Source organism: Carlito syrichta, unplaced genomic scaffold (assembly GCF_000164805.1).
Source record: "Carlito syrichta isolate Samal-C Ts95f unplaced genomic scaffold, Tarsius_syrichta-2.0.1 Scaffold303575, whole genome shotgun sequence".
NCBI classification, from domain to species: domain Eukaryota; kingdom Metazoa; phylum Chordata; class Mammalia; order Primates; family Tarsiidae; genus Carlito; species Carlito syrichta.
This window is the reverse complement of record NW_007247671.1, coordinates 134949-153305: the sequence shown is the minus strand read 5'-3', so window position 1 is coordinate 153305 and position 18357 is coordinate 134949. Positions and strand designations below refer to the sequence as shown.

General features: G+C 37.5%; 1 protein-coding gene across 1 annotated transcript in view; it reads left to right on the top strand.

The window, feature by feature from the left end:
- Positions 1 to 18357, top strand: part of EFCAB6 (EF-hand calcium binding domain 6) — a 265088-nt gene that overhangs the window by 119468 nt on the left and 127263 nt on the right. Inside the window, exons 10-12 of the mRNA XM_008058673.2 lie at positions 6675 to 6785; positions 10841 to 10949; positions 16643 to 16810. Of these exons, the coding sequence (XP_008056864.1) occupies positions 6675 to 6785; positions 10841 to 10949; positions 16643 to 16810 (388 nt within the window). The remainder of the gene's footprint in view (positions 1 to 6674; positions 6786 to 10840; positions 10950 to 16642; positions 16811 to 18357) is intronic.

Below are 18357 nucleotides of genomic sequence, written 5' to 3'. Positions count from 1 at the left end.
CTTGTGGGTATATGTCTAATAGTAAAATTGCTGAATTGCATGATGAGTGTATGTTTACATTTATGACACTATCTCACAGTTTTTCAAAGTGATTTTTGCAGTTCCATCAGCAATATCTGAGAATTCCAGATGTACATTCTCACCAACAGTTGGTATTGGCAGTCTATTTTAGCCATTCTAGTGGTGTATAGAGGTATCTCAGACTGTTTTTAAATAGCATTTTTCTGATGACTAATGCTTTTAAGCCTCTTGTCATGTGATTATTGTTCATTCATAGATCTACTTTTGTTAAGTATCTGTATAAACCTTTTGTCCATTTTTACTGGGTTGTTTGCTTTTCTATTATTGATTTCTAAGAGTTCTTTATATATCCTGGGTATGAGCTTTTTATCAGATGCGTGTTTTCAAATATTTTCCCTCAGTGTAGCTTGCCTTTTCTTATTCTTAACTCTTATCTTTTGATATACAGAAGTTTTTGATTTTGATAAAGTCTACTTACAAATTTTTATGGATAATTTTTGGGGGCAGGTTCATTTTCAGAAATCTTTCCCTAACCTAATATTACAGGGATTTTATTCCATTTTTTCTACTAGAAATTTAATAATTTTAGCTTTTACATTTAGGTCTGCTTCTAGTTAATTTTTGTATATGGTGTGAGGTCAGGGTCAAGGTTCATTCTGTTTCCATACAGATATCAAGTTGTTCCGGCACCATTTGTTGAAAAGGCTGCCCTTTCTCCAATGAATTACTTTGCACCTTTGTTGAAAATCAGTTGACCATATAAGTGTGAGTATATTTCTGGACTCTCTAGTGTCTTCCATTAATCTATAGGTCTATTCTTGGATCAATACCACATTTTCTTGTTTACTGTAACTAAATAGCTAAGTCTTGAAGTTAGATTATATAAGTCCTCCAAACTTGTTTTTCTCTTTCAAAATTGTTTGAAAGGTTCTTTGCCTTTCTGTACATTTACTTTACAATCAGTCGCCAGTATTTTTTTTTAAAGCATGCTAGGATTATGAATTCTTTGGGCAGAATTACCACTTTAACAACTTAATAATAATTTTTCCACTCCATAAACATGATAAAACTTTCTATTTATTTAGGTCTTTAATTTTACCTAGTCAAGATTTTGTTGTTTACGATTATCATATTTTGTACATATTATCTAAAATTTATTCCTTAGTATTTTTATTTTTTGATGCAATTGTACATGGAATTTAAAACATTCTCACTTTCCAACTATTTATGGCTAATAATCAGAAATACAATTGAGTTTTGCATATTGACTTTGAATACTGACCTTACTAAATTCAGGGATTAATTGATTCTAGTTCTTTTATTGGAGATTCTCTAGTGTTTTATAGATACACACTTCTTGTTCTTGTTTTTGGATGACCTTACTTGCAAATAAAGACAAGCTTACATATTCCTTTTCAGTTTGCATGCACTTTATTTCTTTTTCTTGCCTTATTTTACTTGCCAGGACAGTTTTATTGTCTTGGTAGTTTTACTGGCTAGGACTGGGAAGGACATTAAGTACAATGCTGAATTGAAATAGTGATATTGGACATTTCTGCCTTATTCCTGATCTTAAGTAGAAAGGTCTCCCTGATCTTACACCACTGTCTGTGACATTAACAATGAGGATTTTGTCAATGTTCTATTTTAATTTAAAGAATTTTATTGCATTATCTGTTTGCTGACAGTTTTTTCATGTATGTTGAATTTTGTCAAACGCCTTTTCTGTGTCTATTTTGAGTTGAAGTCTCACTCTGTTGCCCAGACTGAAGTGCAGTGGCCGCTCCCGGCCACTGTAGCCTCGAACTGCTGGGCTCCGGCGATCCTTCCGCCTCTGCCTTCCAAGTAGCTGAAACTACAGGCGCACTACCATGCCTAGCTAATTTTTGATTTATTGTAGAGATGAGGTCCCGCCAAGTTGACCAGGCAGGTCTCGAACCTGCGGGCTCAGGCAATCCACTTACCTCAGCCTCCCAAAGGTGCGGGATTACAGGCTGAGCTACCGAGCCCGGCTTCCTACGTCTATTCTGATGAACATGTAGTTTTTCTTCATTATTAATATGGCGAATTGCATTGATTGACTTTCAAACACTAAGTCAACTTTTTGCCTTCTTGAGGTAAACCCAAAAAACAAAAACAAACAAATAAATAAAAATATTTTGCTTTCAGTAGCCATAAAGAGATTAAGAAAAAGATAGAAGAAAGTCTTTTGTATTTTTTTATATACTTAAGCTTTCTGACACTTTTTTTGTTCCTTTCTGAGGAGTCAAGGTCTTCATCTGCTATTATTTCCCTTTAGCCTTTATTGAGGTAGAAATGTACTAATGATGAATTCCCTTACTTTTATTTCTTTTTATTTCTTTAAGAAATTTTATTATTTCTTCTTCATTTTTGAAGGGTATTTTTTTTTTTTTTTTTGAGTTGGAGTCTCACTCTGTTGCCCAGATTGGAGTGCAGTGGCCATTCCCAGCCACTGCAGCCTCGACTTCCTGGGCTCTGGCAATCCTTCCGCCTCAGCCTTCCAAGTAGCTGGAACAACAGGCGCGCACTACCACGCCCGGCTAATTTTTTGATCTTTTTTAGAGATGAGGTCTCACCAAGTTGCCCAGGCGGGTCTCAAACCTGCAGGCTCAGGTAATCCACTCACCTCAGCCTCCCAAAGCACTGGAATTACAGGCAGAGTCATTGAGCCCGGCCTTGAAGGGTATTTCCTTAGATAGAAAATGTCTAGTAACTTTTTCTTTCTTTTGGCACTTTGTGACATTGTTCCACATCTTTTGGCTTCTATTGTATTGGATAAGAAGTCATCTGTAAAATTGTCCTCCTGTCATTTTTCTCTTGTTACATTCAAGATTTCTCCTTTGAATTTGACTTTCAACTTTGTAACTGTGATGTGCCTTGGCATGGCCTTTTTCATACATATTATACTTTGTGTTTGTTTTGTATCTTAGATCTGTAAATGTATATTTTAAAATTCAGTTTGGAGAAATTTTGACCTTTATTTCTTCAACTATTTTTCTGTTCCATTCTTTCTCTCCTTTCTTTCTATAACTCCAATTACTTCTATGTCAGAATTTCTGGTATTATATAACATGTTTTTGAGTCTCTGTTAATTTTATAAATATATGTGTATTTTGCATTCTTCATATTGGATGGTTTCAGTTGATCTACACTTAAGTTTACTCACTCTTTTATCGGTCTTCTGCATTCTTTTGTTAAGTCCATTCAGTGAATTTTTTGTACTTCTGAGAGTATATTTTTCTGTTCTGGAATTTCCTTTTTTTTTTTTTTTTAATTTCCATTTAGTTTGTTTTATTATGTCAATTCTTTGCTAAGATTTTCTATCTTTTGATTTATTGTGGGCATATTTTTCTTGATTTCATTGAGGATAGTTATGATCATTGCTTTTAAAATCCTAAGTGTTAATGCCAATATTTGTGTTATTTCAGTTTATTATCTTTTCTCCTTATTATATGTTTTATTTTTTCTGGTTGTTCTTATGTGCTGTAATTTTGGAATTTATCCTGGACATTTGGAATGTTAAATTGTGAAGACTCTAAATTTGGTGATTTTTGTCCAGTGAATATTGTTTCTTTCATTTTAGTAGACAGTTATCTTTTTGGATTCAAACTTCATACTCTGTTTCTCAGGTGATAACTCTGATCTTAGTTCAGATCTTTCATGTTTAGCTAAGCTGTTTTGAGTATTTTCTGAGCATGTGAGGTTTAGAAGACAGTAAGAAATGTGATGAGATAGAATTTGGGGCTCCCTCTCTGCCTCTTTCCCTTCCAGGATTTCCTCTTTCTCTAGTGAAAATTATTTGGGACATAGCAGTCAGCAAAGGAAGCAAAAGTGTCAAGAGCCTAGGTCAGGGAAGAGCACAGTCCTTTTGAAGAACTGAAAGACCAATATGGCTGGAGTTAAAAGAACCGGTGAGCATGCCATGGATGAGCCTAGAGAGGTGAGCCAGGACAAACAATTCAGGCTTGTATGTTTCAGAAGGAGTGTAGTTTTTATCCTAAGAGCAATAGGAAGACGTGGAAAGATTTTAAGCAAGGGAGTAATATGGTCAGATTTACAGTTTAAAAAGATCAGGCTGGCAGAAGTATGGAATGATATTAGAGAAAGGCAAGAGTAGGTACAAGGAGACCAATTAGGAGATTACTACAATAATCCAAGTGGAAGAACATGGTAGCTTGGTACTATATGTGGATGTATGAATGAATGGATAGTTGACTGGTTGGATAGGTAACCTAAGTTGAACTGGCCATACTTAGGGGGCTATAATCTTAAAGCAACTTAATTGTGCACTGCCCCTTTAAGTTTGCTCAGTTGGATTAGTTCTTTTGCCCCATGAAAACATGAGCAGACCTTGATTTTTCAGATTTGTTTTGTATCATACAAAGAATTTCACCTAGCAGTCAAAGCTGTAAGCTCAATCTAAATGCAAATTGTATTCCCTCCCCCAAGTTAGGGTCCCTTGCATGCAGGAATAAAGGGGACGCAAGGCAGCTTCTCCCTTTCCTTACTTTGCACTTCTCTTCCTTCCTCATTTTGTAAACTCCGTTTCTGACTCTTGCAGGAATTGAAATACACAGAGGAAGAAGAGAAAGAAAGGGGAGCATGAATGTTCTTACTTGACGGGCACTGCTATGAGCTTGAAGCTGCATTCCAGGGCCTATCAAGTGTTTAAAGGTATTCCCTTTCATGAGTGCCTTTGTTGGGTTTTGGATTTCACGTTTGAGGAAGGAAAATGCATCTCTAGCCCAGTTGATTGTTTTTTTCCTTCTCAGACCCTGAGAATCTGGGAATAGAGAAGGAGGACCTCTCTATTAAGGTCTGTTCATTTCTCCAAGTGGCCTTCTTAGGCAGGAACTAAGATGCCTGTGTGTGTCTGTGTGTGTGTGTGTGTGTGTGTGTGTGTGTACATGCTCTTTTTCTCATACTCATACATGGCCCACATCTGATCCAGATGAAACCCTCAGGAATTATTTTTCTGATGACTCTGATGGAGCAAGCCAACCAACAGCTCTACCTATTCCCCATTTCCCCCCTATGATTAGCCAGCTGTCTCTCACCTGCAAGCTTTCTGTGTGGGAGTCAGGCACCAATACATCATACCTTCAATTGCAGGGGACAGGCATCAAGCTCCTCAAGTGGAAACAGCCATTTTCACAAGGCTTCAGGTGAGGAGTAGGCACCTTTGTGCTGGGGTTGGGACTCAAGCATACCAAAAAGTTGTCTCCAAAAATTCTCTCTCTCATCCTCTATAATCTGGACTATAGATGTAGGTAAAGACTTTAAGTTTGTCTAGCCAGTTCTCTCTCAGCCACTAATTTTTAGCAATCAAAACAGGGCAGAAATGAGATACCCATTCATGCGCATTCAGTATCTCATATCTGTTATCCAAGGTTCTCAATCAAAACCACTTTTCACCATCCTGTTATAAAAGGATGGATATGCTTGGCATATAAGTAACATACATGGTGGGTCAAGTTATGTGATTGAACACTTTGCTGGTTATCCAGTCTACAACCGAGGCTTTTGGTCTATTAGCTCTAGTTCTTATTACAACTCTCACAGTAGATATTATTATTCTCATGTTGCAGATGAGAAGAATAGAGAATCAGAATAGAGAGCAACTTGTCTGAGGTCACATCTGTAGCAAGTGAAGGGGTGGGGATTTGTACTCTGGCCTTTCTGAATCCCAAAACTATGTTCACATCAGGTTACTCCTACTGGTATCTTATAACTTTGAAATTATAGGGACCATAACAACTCTGGAAATTTGTTTTTAAACAATTTTCCAACTACTTATGCTTGCTAAGACTTTTAATCTATGCTAGTTTTCTATTGCTGCCAAAACAAAGTACACAAGCCTAGTGGCTTAAAACAACACACATTTACTATCTTAACGCTTGGTAGGTTAGAATCCCAACATAGATCTCCATGGGCTAAAGTCAAGGTGTCAACAGGGCTTTGTTCCTTCCAAGGATCTGGGGCAAACCAACTTCTTGCTTTTCCAGCTTCTAGTTGCCACCTGCGTTCATCGATTCACAGTCCCTTCCTACATCTTCAGAGCCACCAGTGTCGTGTCGCTAGTCCTTCTGTTATCACATCTTTTAATGACGGCAGGTGGCAAAAGTTCTCCAGTTTTAAGAACTTACGTGATTAGACTGGACTTACCTGGATATCCCAGGAATGTCTCTTCATCTGTAGGTCCTCCTTTCATCACATCTACAAAGTCCCTCTTGCCGTGTATGTGAATGTATTCACAGATTCCCAGGATTAGGACATGAACACAGTGAGGGCCATTATTCTACCTACCCAAATAATTGAGCTCTTCAAATATGAATTTGACACAATTATGTTATGCATATTAGAATTTTAATCAAATCATTTTCTTTCTTCAATGTATGCTACCACTAACAGAATGTACAGATATGGAGTTGTAAAATCTGTTAGATTTTTTTCTTGCTTTGAAAAAGCCAATTGATAGTACTATATTACAAAATGATTTTGTTTACCATAGATTTAAAACCTCATATAAATTCATTGCTGCCATTTTCAATTCAATATTAGGCACCTAATCCATAGAGTATTATAGAAAAAATGTTTAAATTAATATTTTTGTTGTTTTGTTTTTAATCTAGGTTTGGACTTAAACCCACCACTAAAATCAATTGGAAGCAATTTCTAACATCATTTTATGAGCCTCAGGGGTTGGCATTTAGCAGTACAGCTTCCTTGACAAAAAGAAATAGGTATGTAAAGAAAATGAATCAGGTCAGACACAGTGGCTCACACCTGTAATACTAGCCATTTGGGAGGCCGAGGCAGGAGGATTGCTTATGCCTGGGCGTTTGAGACCAGGTTGGGCAGCATAGATAGACCTATTTCTACTAAAAAATCAAACAATTTAACCGGGCATCGTGGCACATGCCTGTAGTCCCAGCTACTTGGGATGTTGGGATAGAAGGATGGCCTGAGCCCAGGAGGTTGAGGCTGCCATGAGCCCATGTTCATCGTGATCATGCCATTGCACTCCAGCCTGGGTGACAGAGTGAGACCCCCAACTCAAAAAGAAAAAAAAAAAGAGGCAAAGAAAGAAAAAAGAATCAAATTATAGTTACACATATCACAATACGTTAAAGGCTAGAGAATATCTGAGTTACTTTTTCTTCATTTACTGAATGGCTGCTTAGTCTCCATCAAATAATTTCTAACTTTTACATGAGTTATTATTTTTCATACATTTTTCTTATTTAAAATTGCCTTAAACTATAAAGTTGGTATAATTATTAATTCAATTTCCAAATGAAAAAATAGGACTATAAATTCTTAGTTTGGTCACCTGCTCAGTGTGTGGTGGCAGCAACAGAGCCCCAATGCTCCAGCCACACACACGGTCCCTGAGAGCACTGCTCTCAGGCTCTGAGTATGTCTTTGTAAAATTATATATAAATACGTATTTGTTATGTGGAAAGGAACAACATATGTTAATTTGTTTTCCAGCCACACTCTGCTGATAAGATATCATGGGTCATGGGGATTATTTGCCTTGGGCATCATTATTTCTGTTTTCATTCCAAAGTCTACTATAACTTCCTATTTACAATATCACATAAATTGTGGTGGGACCCCAAATTTTTTTTAAAAAGTACTTAATATTGTGCCATTTTAGAATTTATACTTTTGCTCCAAGAAGTACTTTGTTTAGGTTGAGTTGAATCCTGTATTGATTGCCCTATATGAACCTTAAAGAAAAAAAAGGTTTTATAATCTTGGCACCTTCAGTGAAAGCACTATGCTCTACTATAAAGTAAAATATACCACAGTGTCAATTCCCATTTCATGTGTCCCATCCCTGTCTCATGGATTTATGAATATTTAATGAACTGCCTCTATTGCCAGCCTCCAGGTATTCAGAGCCCCCTCTCTGCTCCAAAGACACTTCTGTGCCTTCATTACTTTAGTGAAGCTAAATCCATTTCTTTATGCTTTTCTTATCTGATAGTACCTTGTCTAGAACTGTCAGAAGTAAAATTAAAGTTTTATTTATTTTAAAACAGTGGTTCTCAACTGGGGGCAATTTTGCCATCTAGGAGATATTTGGCAATGTCACGAGGCATTTGAGAATGGGATTGCTACTGATGGGAGCCATCATAAAAACGCAATCCCAATGGCCAGGATCCCAAATGCCATGATCCCAGGTGCCATGATCCTGAGGGCCATGATCCTGAATGTTGAAGTTCTGAAAGATCAAAAATCCCAAAAATAATTCTGGAAAAAATAATTTTAAAGATATTTATTGACATTTTAAAAGGAGAATTTATTTGAGAAATATACACAAATACAAAATACTTCATAGGCCACCTGACACAATAAAATAGGCAATAATGGCTACATATTTTTGTGAGCATAGATACCCAGGTTTACTAATGACAGTCACATGGGTATACCAGTTATGAGCAGCTGAACTGTATTCATAAAGAAATCAGTCAGAAAGCAAAATGGATATCACTGTGGTTGGTAATTGTGTGCACTCTACTTTATAACTGCAGTCATCTGAAATATATGACAGTCAAAAGACAAGATTGACTAAAAAAAAAAAAAAAAAAAAAAAACCATGAGGGTCATACCGCATGTGCCAGAGTCAAGATCTCAAGACATTTTATCCTTTGCAAATGCAGCTGTACAAAAGTGACATCTCTTCATTTATTAAGGAAGTTTCAATATTTTTATATACACACAATTCTTACACACAAAGTCAACATTATGATAATGTGCTTTTGTGAAGTCAGATTTCTGGTGTCCAAGGCAGCAGAAGGAAAGTCTGTCCTAGCTCTCAGAGAAAAGCCAGTTCACCTTCTTTGTTCTCTCTGGGCCCTGGCAGATTGGATGGTGGCCAAGAACACTGTGGGTAGATCTTCCACACCCAGTCTGCTCAGACTCACACACTCATCTCTTCCAGAAGTACCCTCACAGACACATCCAAAATAATCCTTTGCCAGATTTCTAGGTATTCCTTCATCCAGTCAGGTTGACACCTAAAGGTAAGTCCACAAATCTAACCCTTGTCAACTGGGCATTCATATGCCTTTCCTTAATTTACATATAAAGACAATAACAAGGTAATTGTCCAGGCTCTGTTGCTCAGCCTGTAATCCCAGTACTTTGAGAAGCTGAGGGGAGTGAATTACTTGAGCCTGAGGGTTCAAGACCAGCCCGGGCAACTTGATGAGACCTCATCTCTACAATAAATCAGAAAAAAAAAAAAAACTAGCTGGGCATGGTAATATGTGCCTGTAGTTCTGGCTACTTGGAAGGCTGAGGCAGAAGGATTGGCTGAGCCCGGCAGGTTGACACTGGAGTGGCCGTGAGCATGCCACTGCTCTCCAGCCTGGGTGATGGGGTGAGACTCCAACTCAAAAAAAAAAAAAAGAAAAAGAAATTTTAATAACAAGGGAATAGTTCCACCTGCCATGATGTAACTATTCTGTTTACAATTGAAAAGTACAAATCCCTTCACCAGAATTTGTCTTTCAGAATTTCAACATTCAGGATAAAATCTTTCAAGATTGTGATTCTGGGGATTTTAGGCTTTAGGAATTTTGATCTTTCAGGATTTCCACTTTTGGGATTACATCATTCAGGATTGCGTCTTTCAGTATTATGATCCAAACCCGCTACTGATATCTAGTAGGTAGAGACCAGGGATGCTGCACAACATCCTGCAGTGAGTCCCCCACAACAAAGAGCTATCTGGGCCCCGTGCCAGTGGTACATGGTGGATTAAAAACTGCTGTAAAAAGTATCCAGTAAAGCCAGTGCTAGTGGTCTTTAGAAAAAATAGGTTGCAATGAATCCCCTAAGGAACTCAGATTCAAGATGCCAGAATATGTTTCTGAAAAGGTATGTGCTTATATGGTTTTGTACAGCTGGAAAAAAGCTAAGATGGTATTACAGATGCAGTAACAAAACCCCCAGACAAATGTGAGAATGGTTCCACAGGTAAATTGATTCACTGTTTATTCATTATTTAGTGGGAAATATAAAAACATCTAATTGAACATTCAGAAAAGGGAAGTGGCAGACAGTATTTTGTTTTGAGACTCTCACAGTCTCCCATTCTGAGCAGATTCTACACTGAAGTTGGTTTTGATGTCCAACTAGGGGGTGATTATGGCCTTCAAGAGCACACATGTAGACTGATGGACCCTGAGCTCTGGTGATAAAAGAAAGAGGCAATAGAGGGGATGAAGGGTCTGGCAATGTAGATGGTCATGGCCAATGCCAACGCAGAGGGAGAGGTTGTGAAGGTCACTGTCCTCACTGCTTTAAACCTAGCAATTTGTGTTTCTGGTTATCACTGCTTTAAACCTAGCAATTTGTGGTTTTGGTTATCACATGCACAAATGTGCTACAATATGCTGCCCATAAAGGAGGGGTGACTTCCACTTTCTCACTGCTACTGAGGACTCAGAAGTGATCCATGGTATCTTTACTGGACTTTTTTTGAGACCAAAACTACAGATTTGTGAGATGGATGACCAGAGTAGGTCTTCATGGGGAGAGGGATGATGGTACAGCGAGACACAGCGACACCTGTGGGAGCTACATCCATGGTGTCTCCTTTATGAAGTACAACACTAACCCAGTAATGGCTAAGCCCACACAAATACACCACACCTTGGGAAAAAGAATCACCCACAAGTAAAGTGTTATTACAGTTGTTTTGGGGGTGCTTGTTTTTTACATAGTAAAGAACAAAGTTCAAGACATAATCTTACTCGTTTTTCTCTTAATCCTCTTGTAGCATTAACTCTAGAAATCAATCTCACAAGGAAAATATCATCACAAAGTTATTTAGAAATGCTGAAGACTGCTACACATCGTTGAAGAAAGCATTACTGATAATCAACTCTGTAAGATTTTGAAGCTCTTCTTTGGTGAAACGCTCATTGTTTCCAAGAATGATAACACTCAGAACAAGACCAGCAAAACTTTTATATTCACTCATGTATCTATCCAACAAACTTTTATGAGCTCCTGTTATATGCTGGGAATTGTTCTGAGTGCTTGGGGATATAAGCCCTGATCTCAAGAGTTGAGTATAGTTGGGAGGACAGATGATGTAAAATTAATTGCAATACAGATAGATAAATGCTGATAGTGATGAGAACAATGTGTGGCAAAATCATTAAGAATGGAGCAACTAGTCACTATCAACTGTTTAATAAACAAACAACACAGACCTGTTGAACTTTCCCCACCCTAATAGAGCATATCAGTTCTTAAACAATTTGTTGCCCAGAGCAGGAACATTTTGTTAGTTCCAAAATAGCCTGTTTCATTTTTAAATTGAACTATAAAGAGAGCCTAATTCATGAATTTTCAAATTGTTTTTTCTTTCTTTAAACATTAGCTACCATCTCCCTTTAATGTTTATTTTGGAAAGCAACATTTGGATACTTCTGTTATATAGCAACATTTCCCCAGTTCATTATTTACTAAGCACATTCAATAATTGAATCTCTAGTAAATAATGAGGAGGGAGTTGGATGGTTTTTCCTTAGACTTAGAGGGATCTTAGCCTCGGCATCAACCTCCCAAACAGTGCAGTTGAAGGGACATCTGGGAGTGCGAGGGCAGCACTCAGGGGAGAAGCCCGGGTTGCCTGGAGATGGCCTCCTGGTTTGCAGTTTGCTGTTTGTGCTGGAGACTCCAGCTCCTGCCTTTGTCAGCCTAATGCCATTGCTTGGAGTTTCCAAGTGCAGTGTTGATTCAGAGATGTAGGGTCCTGTGCTCCTATTTTAATTTATATTTAGGCCTATATGACTGGGTCTCTCAGAATGAATAATAATGAGTGCTTATCATGTGCCAGGCACTGTCTTATGCATTCACTTAATTCTCTCAACACCTCTCTGAGGTAGACATTAGTATTATCTCCACAGGAGGGATGAGGAAAGAGAGATTCCTGGGCTAAGCAATGAACCTGAGTTTGCCCAGCGAGTCTGTAGCACAGGCACACTCCAGCACGGAGCAGGGCTGTTGGGAAGTGTGCTAGCTGAGCCACTTCGGAAAAGATAGATGAACCCGCCTCAGGTTCTATTAGAATATTGAAGAAGTCATGTAATTAAAAACAATGAAATCTTCACTTTCTTTAATGGAGGACTATACAATAGTGCTAATCACTCCAAATATTTGACTGTTTAAAAGTCATTGCTATACTGGCCAGCTAGAGATCAATAAACAAATAGTGTGGGTTGAGAATTGAGTACACAAAGAACAGAGTACCATATGTTCTTACTCATAAACGGACCTTGAGCAATTATCATAATACTGTAAGAACTGATTACATAACCCACGCTGGGCCCTGTGTTGGGCACTTGAGCTAAACACAGATGAATGATTCAAAGTCCCCGTTCACACTCTGGAGGATCAAGGCGATCAAATGCCTGACAGTTGCATAGTGCATGGTTTCAGAATGGGACTTTCCAACTCTCCACCCCCGCCACCTTGTGCCTTGCCATGGAGAAGGGTCTCGATAAGAAGGAGAGTAGAGGGAGGGAACCAGGAGCCGGCAGGGCTGAACGTGGGGAGCAGGACCCTCTTCTGTATTGAGAGGGATGCAGAATATATAGCAAGGCTGCTTTCGTTCCGCTCCCATCATGCATCTGCTGCATGTGCTGCCTCCAAATGCTGCCACCAACTCTGCTGTCGTGATGACTTGAGTATGTCACGTGTGGCTCGCTTCCTCTCACCCAGAAATAATTTGCGCCCTGCCTTTTTACCTACGCTTTCTCTTGATGTTATTTTCAGTTGACATGATTTTGTTACTGGAAAATCCAAAAATATCTTCCCAGAAAACATTAGAATCAATAATAGGATTTAGAAGGTCATTGGATACAAGGTCAATACACAAAGATCAGTAATATTTCTATAAATTGCGATAATTAGAAATAATTTTTAAAATACCATTTCTAATAACATTTTAAAATTAAATAACCAGAAATAGATCCAACAAAAATGTGCACATTTTCTACATTGAAGACTACAAAGATTGCGTATATAAAATAAACCAATCCTTCACAAACTTTCAGAAAATATAGGAAGTAGGAACATTTTCCAGCTCATTCTCTGAGGTCAGTGTTATCCTGATACCAATGCCAGGCAAAGGCATCACAAGAAGAGAAAACCACAGAGTGATTTTATTTTTAGCTATAGTTGCAAAAATTCTCAACAAAATATTATCAATACAATTCCAGCAACAGATAAAAAGGATTAAATGATATGACCACAGGGGATTTATCCCAAGATCACAAAACTGGTTTAACATTCCCCCAAATCAATCCACATAATATACAATATTAAAAAAATTAAGCCCGCCTGGGCAGCAAGACCTCATCTCTTCAATAAAAAAAAAAAAAAGTCAGCCGTGTGTGGTAGCGCATGCCTGTAATTCCAGCTATTTGGAAGGCTGAGGCGGAAGGATCGCTGGAGCCCAGCAGGTCGAGGCTGTGGTGGCCGGGAGCGGCCACTGCACTCCAGTCTGGGCGATAGAGTGAGACTCCAACTCAAAAAAAATAAAAAATAAAAATAAAAAAAAAAATTAAGGACAAAATTACATATCATCTCAATAGATGCATAAAAAGTATTTGAAAAATCCAACACCTGTTCATGATAAGAATTTTCAACAAGAGAAATAAAGGGCATGTATGATGACCCCATAACCAGCAGCATAATTAGTGGTAAAAGACAGAATGCTTTCCCCCTAAGACTGAGAATGACATAAGAACGTCAGCTCTTGCCACGTCTCATCAACATTGTACTGTAGTTTTAGATAGTCCAGTCTGGAAAGAAAAATAAATAAAAGGCATTGAGATTGGAAAGAAAGAAGTAAAACTGTCTTTATTCACAGGCAACATGATCTTGTGTGTAGAAAATTCTAAGGAATGTGTACATGTGCACATACATACACACTGCTGAAGCTAATAAAAGAATTTATCAAGGTTGCAAGATATAAGATCAATATACAAAAATCAACTATATTTCTATAAACTAATAATGAACAATCTGAACTTCAAAAAACCCATTCACCACAGCATCAAAAAATAAAATGTCTAGTAATAAATTTAAGAAAAGTAGTGCCAGACTTGTATGCTGAAAATGATAAAACATTGTTAAAAGAAATTAGAGAATATGTAAATAAAGGAAGAGACATTTCATATTCATAGATTGGAAGACAATATTATTAAGATGACAGTTCTCTCCCAATTGACTTATAGAGTAAATGGAAACCCTATCAACATCCCAGCTGGCTTTCTTTTTCCTTGCAATTAAAAAAACATCTTAAAATTCATATGGAAATACAAAGGTCCAAGAATAGTCAAAGCAATCTTAGAAAAGAAGAACGAAGTTAGAGTACTTAAACTTCCAAATTTTGAATCTTCGTATAAAGCTACAGTGATAAAGACTGTGGTACTGGCATAAGGATAGACATATAGAGCAATGGAACAGAATTGAGAGTCCATAAATAAACCTTTACATTTATGGTCAATTCATTTTTGACATATTCAGTGAAGGAAAGGATAATATTTTTTAAAATGTTGCTGAGACAATTGGATATCCATATGCAAAAAGATGAATTTAGACCCGTACCTTATACTATACACAAATAGACCTAAATGTAAAACTCTTAGAAGAAAAAAATATACATATAAATCTTTGTGACCTTGTGTTAGGCAAACATTTCTTAGATATGACACCAAAGGCATGATCCGTAAAAGAAAAAAGTTAATACATTGGACCTTATCAAAATTAACTTTTGAGCTTCAAAAGATGTCATTAGAAAGTGAAAAGATAAGTCACAGTCTGGGAGAAAATTCACGCCAATCATATATCTAGTAAAGGACTTGTGTTTAGAATATACAAGAACTTTTAGAACTCAGTAAGAAGACAACCTATTTAAATGGGCAAAAGATATTTATCAATAGGTATTTCATCAAGGATGATATATTAACAGCCAATTAACACATGAAAAGCTGCTTGATGTCATTAGTCATTAGAGAAATATGACTCAAAACCACATGTCACTTCTCACCCACCAGGATGGCTATTTAAAAAGACAGACAAATATTAAGTGTTGGCAAGAATGTGGAGATACTGGAAATCCCATACACTGCTAGTGAAAATGTAAAATGGTACAGCCACTGTGGAAAACAGTGTGGCGGTTTCTTAAAAAAAATTAACCATAATTTATTGTGACCCAGCAATTCCATTCCTAGGTGTCTGCCCAAAGAGAAATAAAAACATATGTTCACACAAAGACTTGTGGGCAAATGTTCATAACAATATTATTTATAATTTCGAACTGGAAGCAATCCAAACGTTTATCAACTTGTGACAAGGTAAACAAAATCTGGCATATCTATACATCAGGAATAAAAAGGAACGAAGTACTGATACATACTACAACATGGATGATCCTCAAAAACGCTATGCTCAGAGGAAGAAGTCGGATGCAGAAGACCATATATGTCCTGCATGATTCTATGTACATGATATATCTAGGAAAAAAGCAAATATTTAGAGATAGAAAAATGGAGTGGTTGCGTTAGGACTGGGACTGGAAATGAGGAGTGACTACACAGGTACACAAGGTTTCTTTTCTTTTTGTGGTGCTGAAAGATTCTAGAATTAGAAGGTAGTGATTTTTTCCCCACAATGCTGTAATTTATACAATGCTGTAAATTTATTTTAAATCATTTAAAAAATTCACTCAGTGATTTCTATTTAGACATTAAAAAATTGGTTATCACTCCCAAACCCAAAAGTGAACATGTGTATATGCCCTCAAGTACTTTATTTACCCACAAGAGAACCTTATATTCTTTTCAGGTTTTGGACCCCGACATAATAATTGGCATTTGTACACTGCTTTATCACTTAGTTAATAAGTCCTTTTGCCATATTAATATTCACAGTATCTCTTTATGAGTTTCTTTATTTCTCCTGTCTTTTCAGTAAGCAGTATCTCTCTATTTTGATATTCAATCTACTTATTGATAATTTTTTACTCTAGGGAAGAACTTTACCACACAATATTTTATTCATGTTTTCTTTATGCAGCATGGCTGAAATTTTTCTTTCTAAGTAATTGTTCATTTATGTAATTGATGAGGTTGGTGGCAGTGAGAACAAGCATAACTTATTCTTAGTAAATTGGCGAGTTGCAATTGAATTGCCAGGAAGTTTTGTCCCCATGTGGCTGAACCACCCAGCACTCAGGTGGGGTAGACCATTCAGGACCCTGGGGAAGGGAATCAGCTTGTGCCTAAGAAATGGGTCTCATTTCTCACTCACAGGCCATCTTTTACCCATGTCCTGATAGAGAACATTGCAGGAACTGCTCTTGGAAAGTTCTAGTATCTCCCACCTCCCCAACTGCTCTTGGCACATGAATTGTATCATGATTATCAATCGGGGTATTTGCTCTTTAAATCATAATTCTATTTAACCGAAGCTCACTCTTTATTAAATGATGCTAAATATAAATAATGCTTTTCCTTCCTTTTTTTCTTTTTAAAAATTCTTTTACATACACTCGCACGCTCAGAAACCTGATGGACAGGTAGCAGGGGAAGACTTGCGACATATCCTCAATTGCATGGTTGTAAAATTAAGTGATTCAGAATTCAAAGAACTAATGCACACACTTGACCCTGCGGACACTGGAATGGTCAACATCAGCACGTTTATTGATCTGCTTGAAGAGGAGCCTAAGGTGGGTTTTATAACAACTTCATGTTTGGTTTTCTCTTTATGGCAGGAAACTTCAGTATTCCTAGTAAAAAAAGAGATGCAGGGGAATTATAGTTTGAATAAATTAATGACTTGACTTGAATTAACACTCATTTTAAGTATGAGTTAAGTGTTTGAAAGTTTCTGGATTTTAACTTTTATTTTCTAAATCTTATGATATTTGACATTTCTGAAAACCTATCCCTGAATAAGAACCCTTGTATGTGCAAGATGTGGCTTCTCACAACATGACGTCAGCACTCCTCTTGTGGCCCTGTCTTCAAATGGAGTGCTTGTGAGTGACTACTCTAGTTTTCATCCATATTTCTAGAGTTTTGTACCTATTTTGATTCACCTTTTTGAAAGATAACTGTATATTTTCTCTAGCGACTAGCACGTACCTTTAGTATTTGTTTCCCTTGACTGAAAAAAATGACAGAATTTTAATATTAGAAATGCTTCCATGACCTCAATAAATATCAACACTAAAAAATGTTAAGAACTTTTAAAAATCAGATTAATTTCAGATACTGCATATAATAGGCTTTTACAGACCCTTGTTGAAATGTTTTTAAAAGGCATCTTTTAGCAGGTAAAAATTAGCTTTTAATTTTAGATTTATGAAGTTGGCTTACCTATAAGATCAAACCAGTAAAATATCAAGAGATGCATTTAGATGATGTTTCTATTGAATGGGTTGAATAGGGTGTTTGGGTACAGCTTAAAGGGCGTTTAATTGACGCCAGCTGCGTTCTTTTCTTTTTATTTTAAAGATGTGGGGTACAATTCAGATTTGGTAGATAAGTGGTCACTGTACAGGTAAAGTTTGGGCCTCCCTTTGGTCTCACTTCACCTGGTTTGGGATCAGGTACCCTTATTGATGTTGTGTGTCCCCCCTCCCTCCCCTGGCAGTGTCCCGCTACTGTCAATCCCTTTCTTACAGTATTAGGACAAATGTTCAGAGTCTGCCTATGAGTGAGAACATGGGGTACTCAGTTCTTTGTTTCTGTGATAGATCACTGAGTATTATAGACCTTAAATCCATCCAAGTTGCTGTGAAGGTCCATAATTTTGTCCTTATTTATGGCTGCATAATATTTCATCATGTATATGTATCACTTTTTTTTAAATCCAATTCACTTTCTTTTTTTATTTGTTTGTTTGTTTGTTTGTTTTGTTTTGTTTGGAGTTGGAGTCTCACTCTGTTGCCCAAGATTGGAGTGCAGTGGCTGCTCCTAGCCACTGCAGCCTCGCCCTCCTGGGCTCCGGCAATCCTTCCACCTCAGCCTTCCAAGTAGCTGGAACTACAGGCGTGCGCTACCACACCCGGCTAATTTTTTTATTTATTGTAGAGATGAGGTCTCGCCGAGTTGCCCAGACGGGTCTCGAACCCGCGGGCTCCGGCAATCCACCCACCTCAGCCTCCCAAAGCGTGGGATTACAGGCTGAGCCACCGAGCCCGGCCTATCCAGTTCACTTTCAATAGGCAGCAATATTGGTTCTATGTTTCAGCTATTGTGAATAATGCTG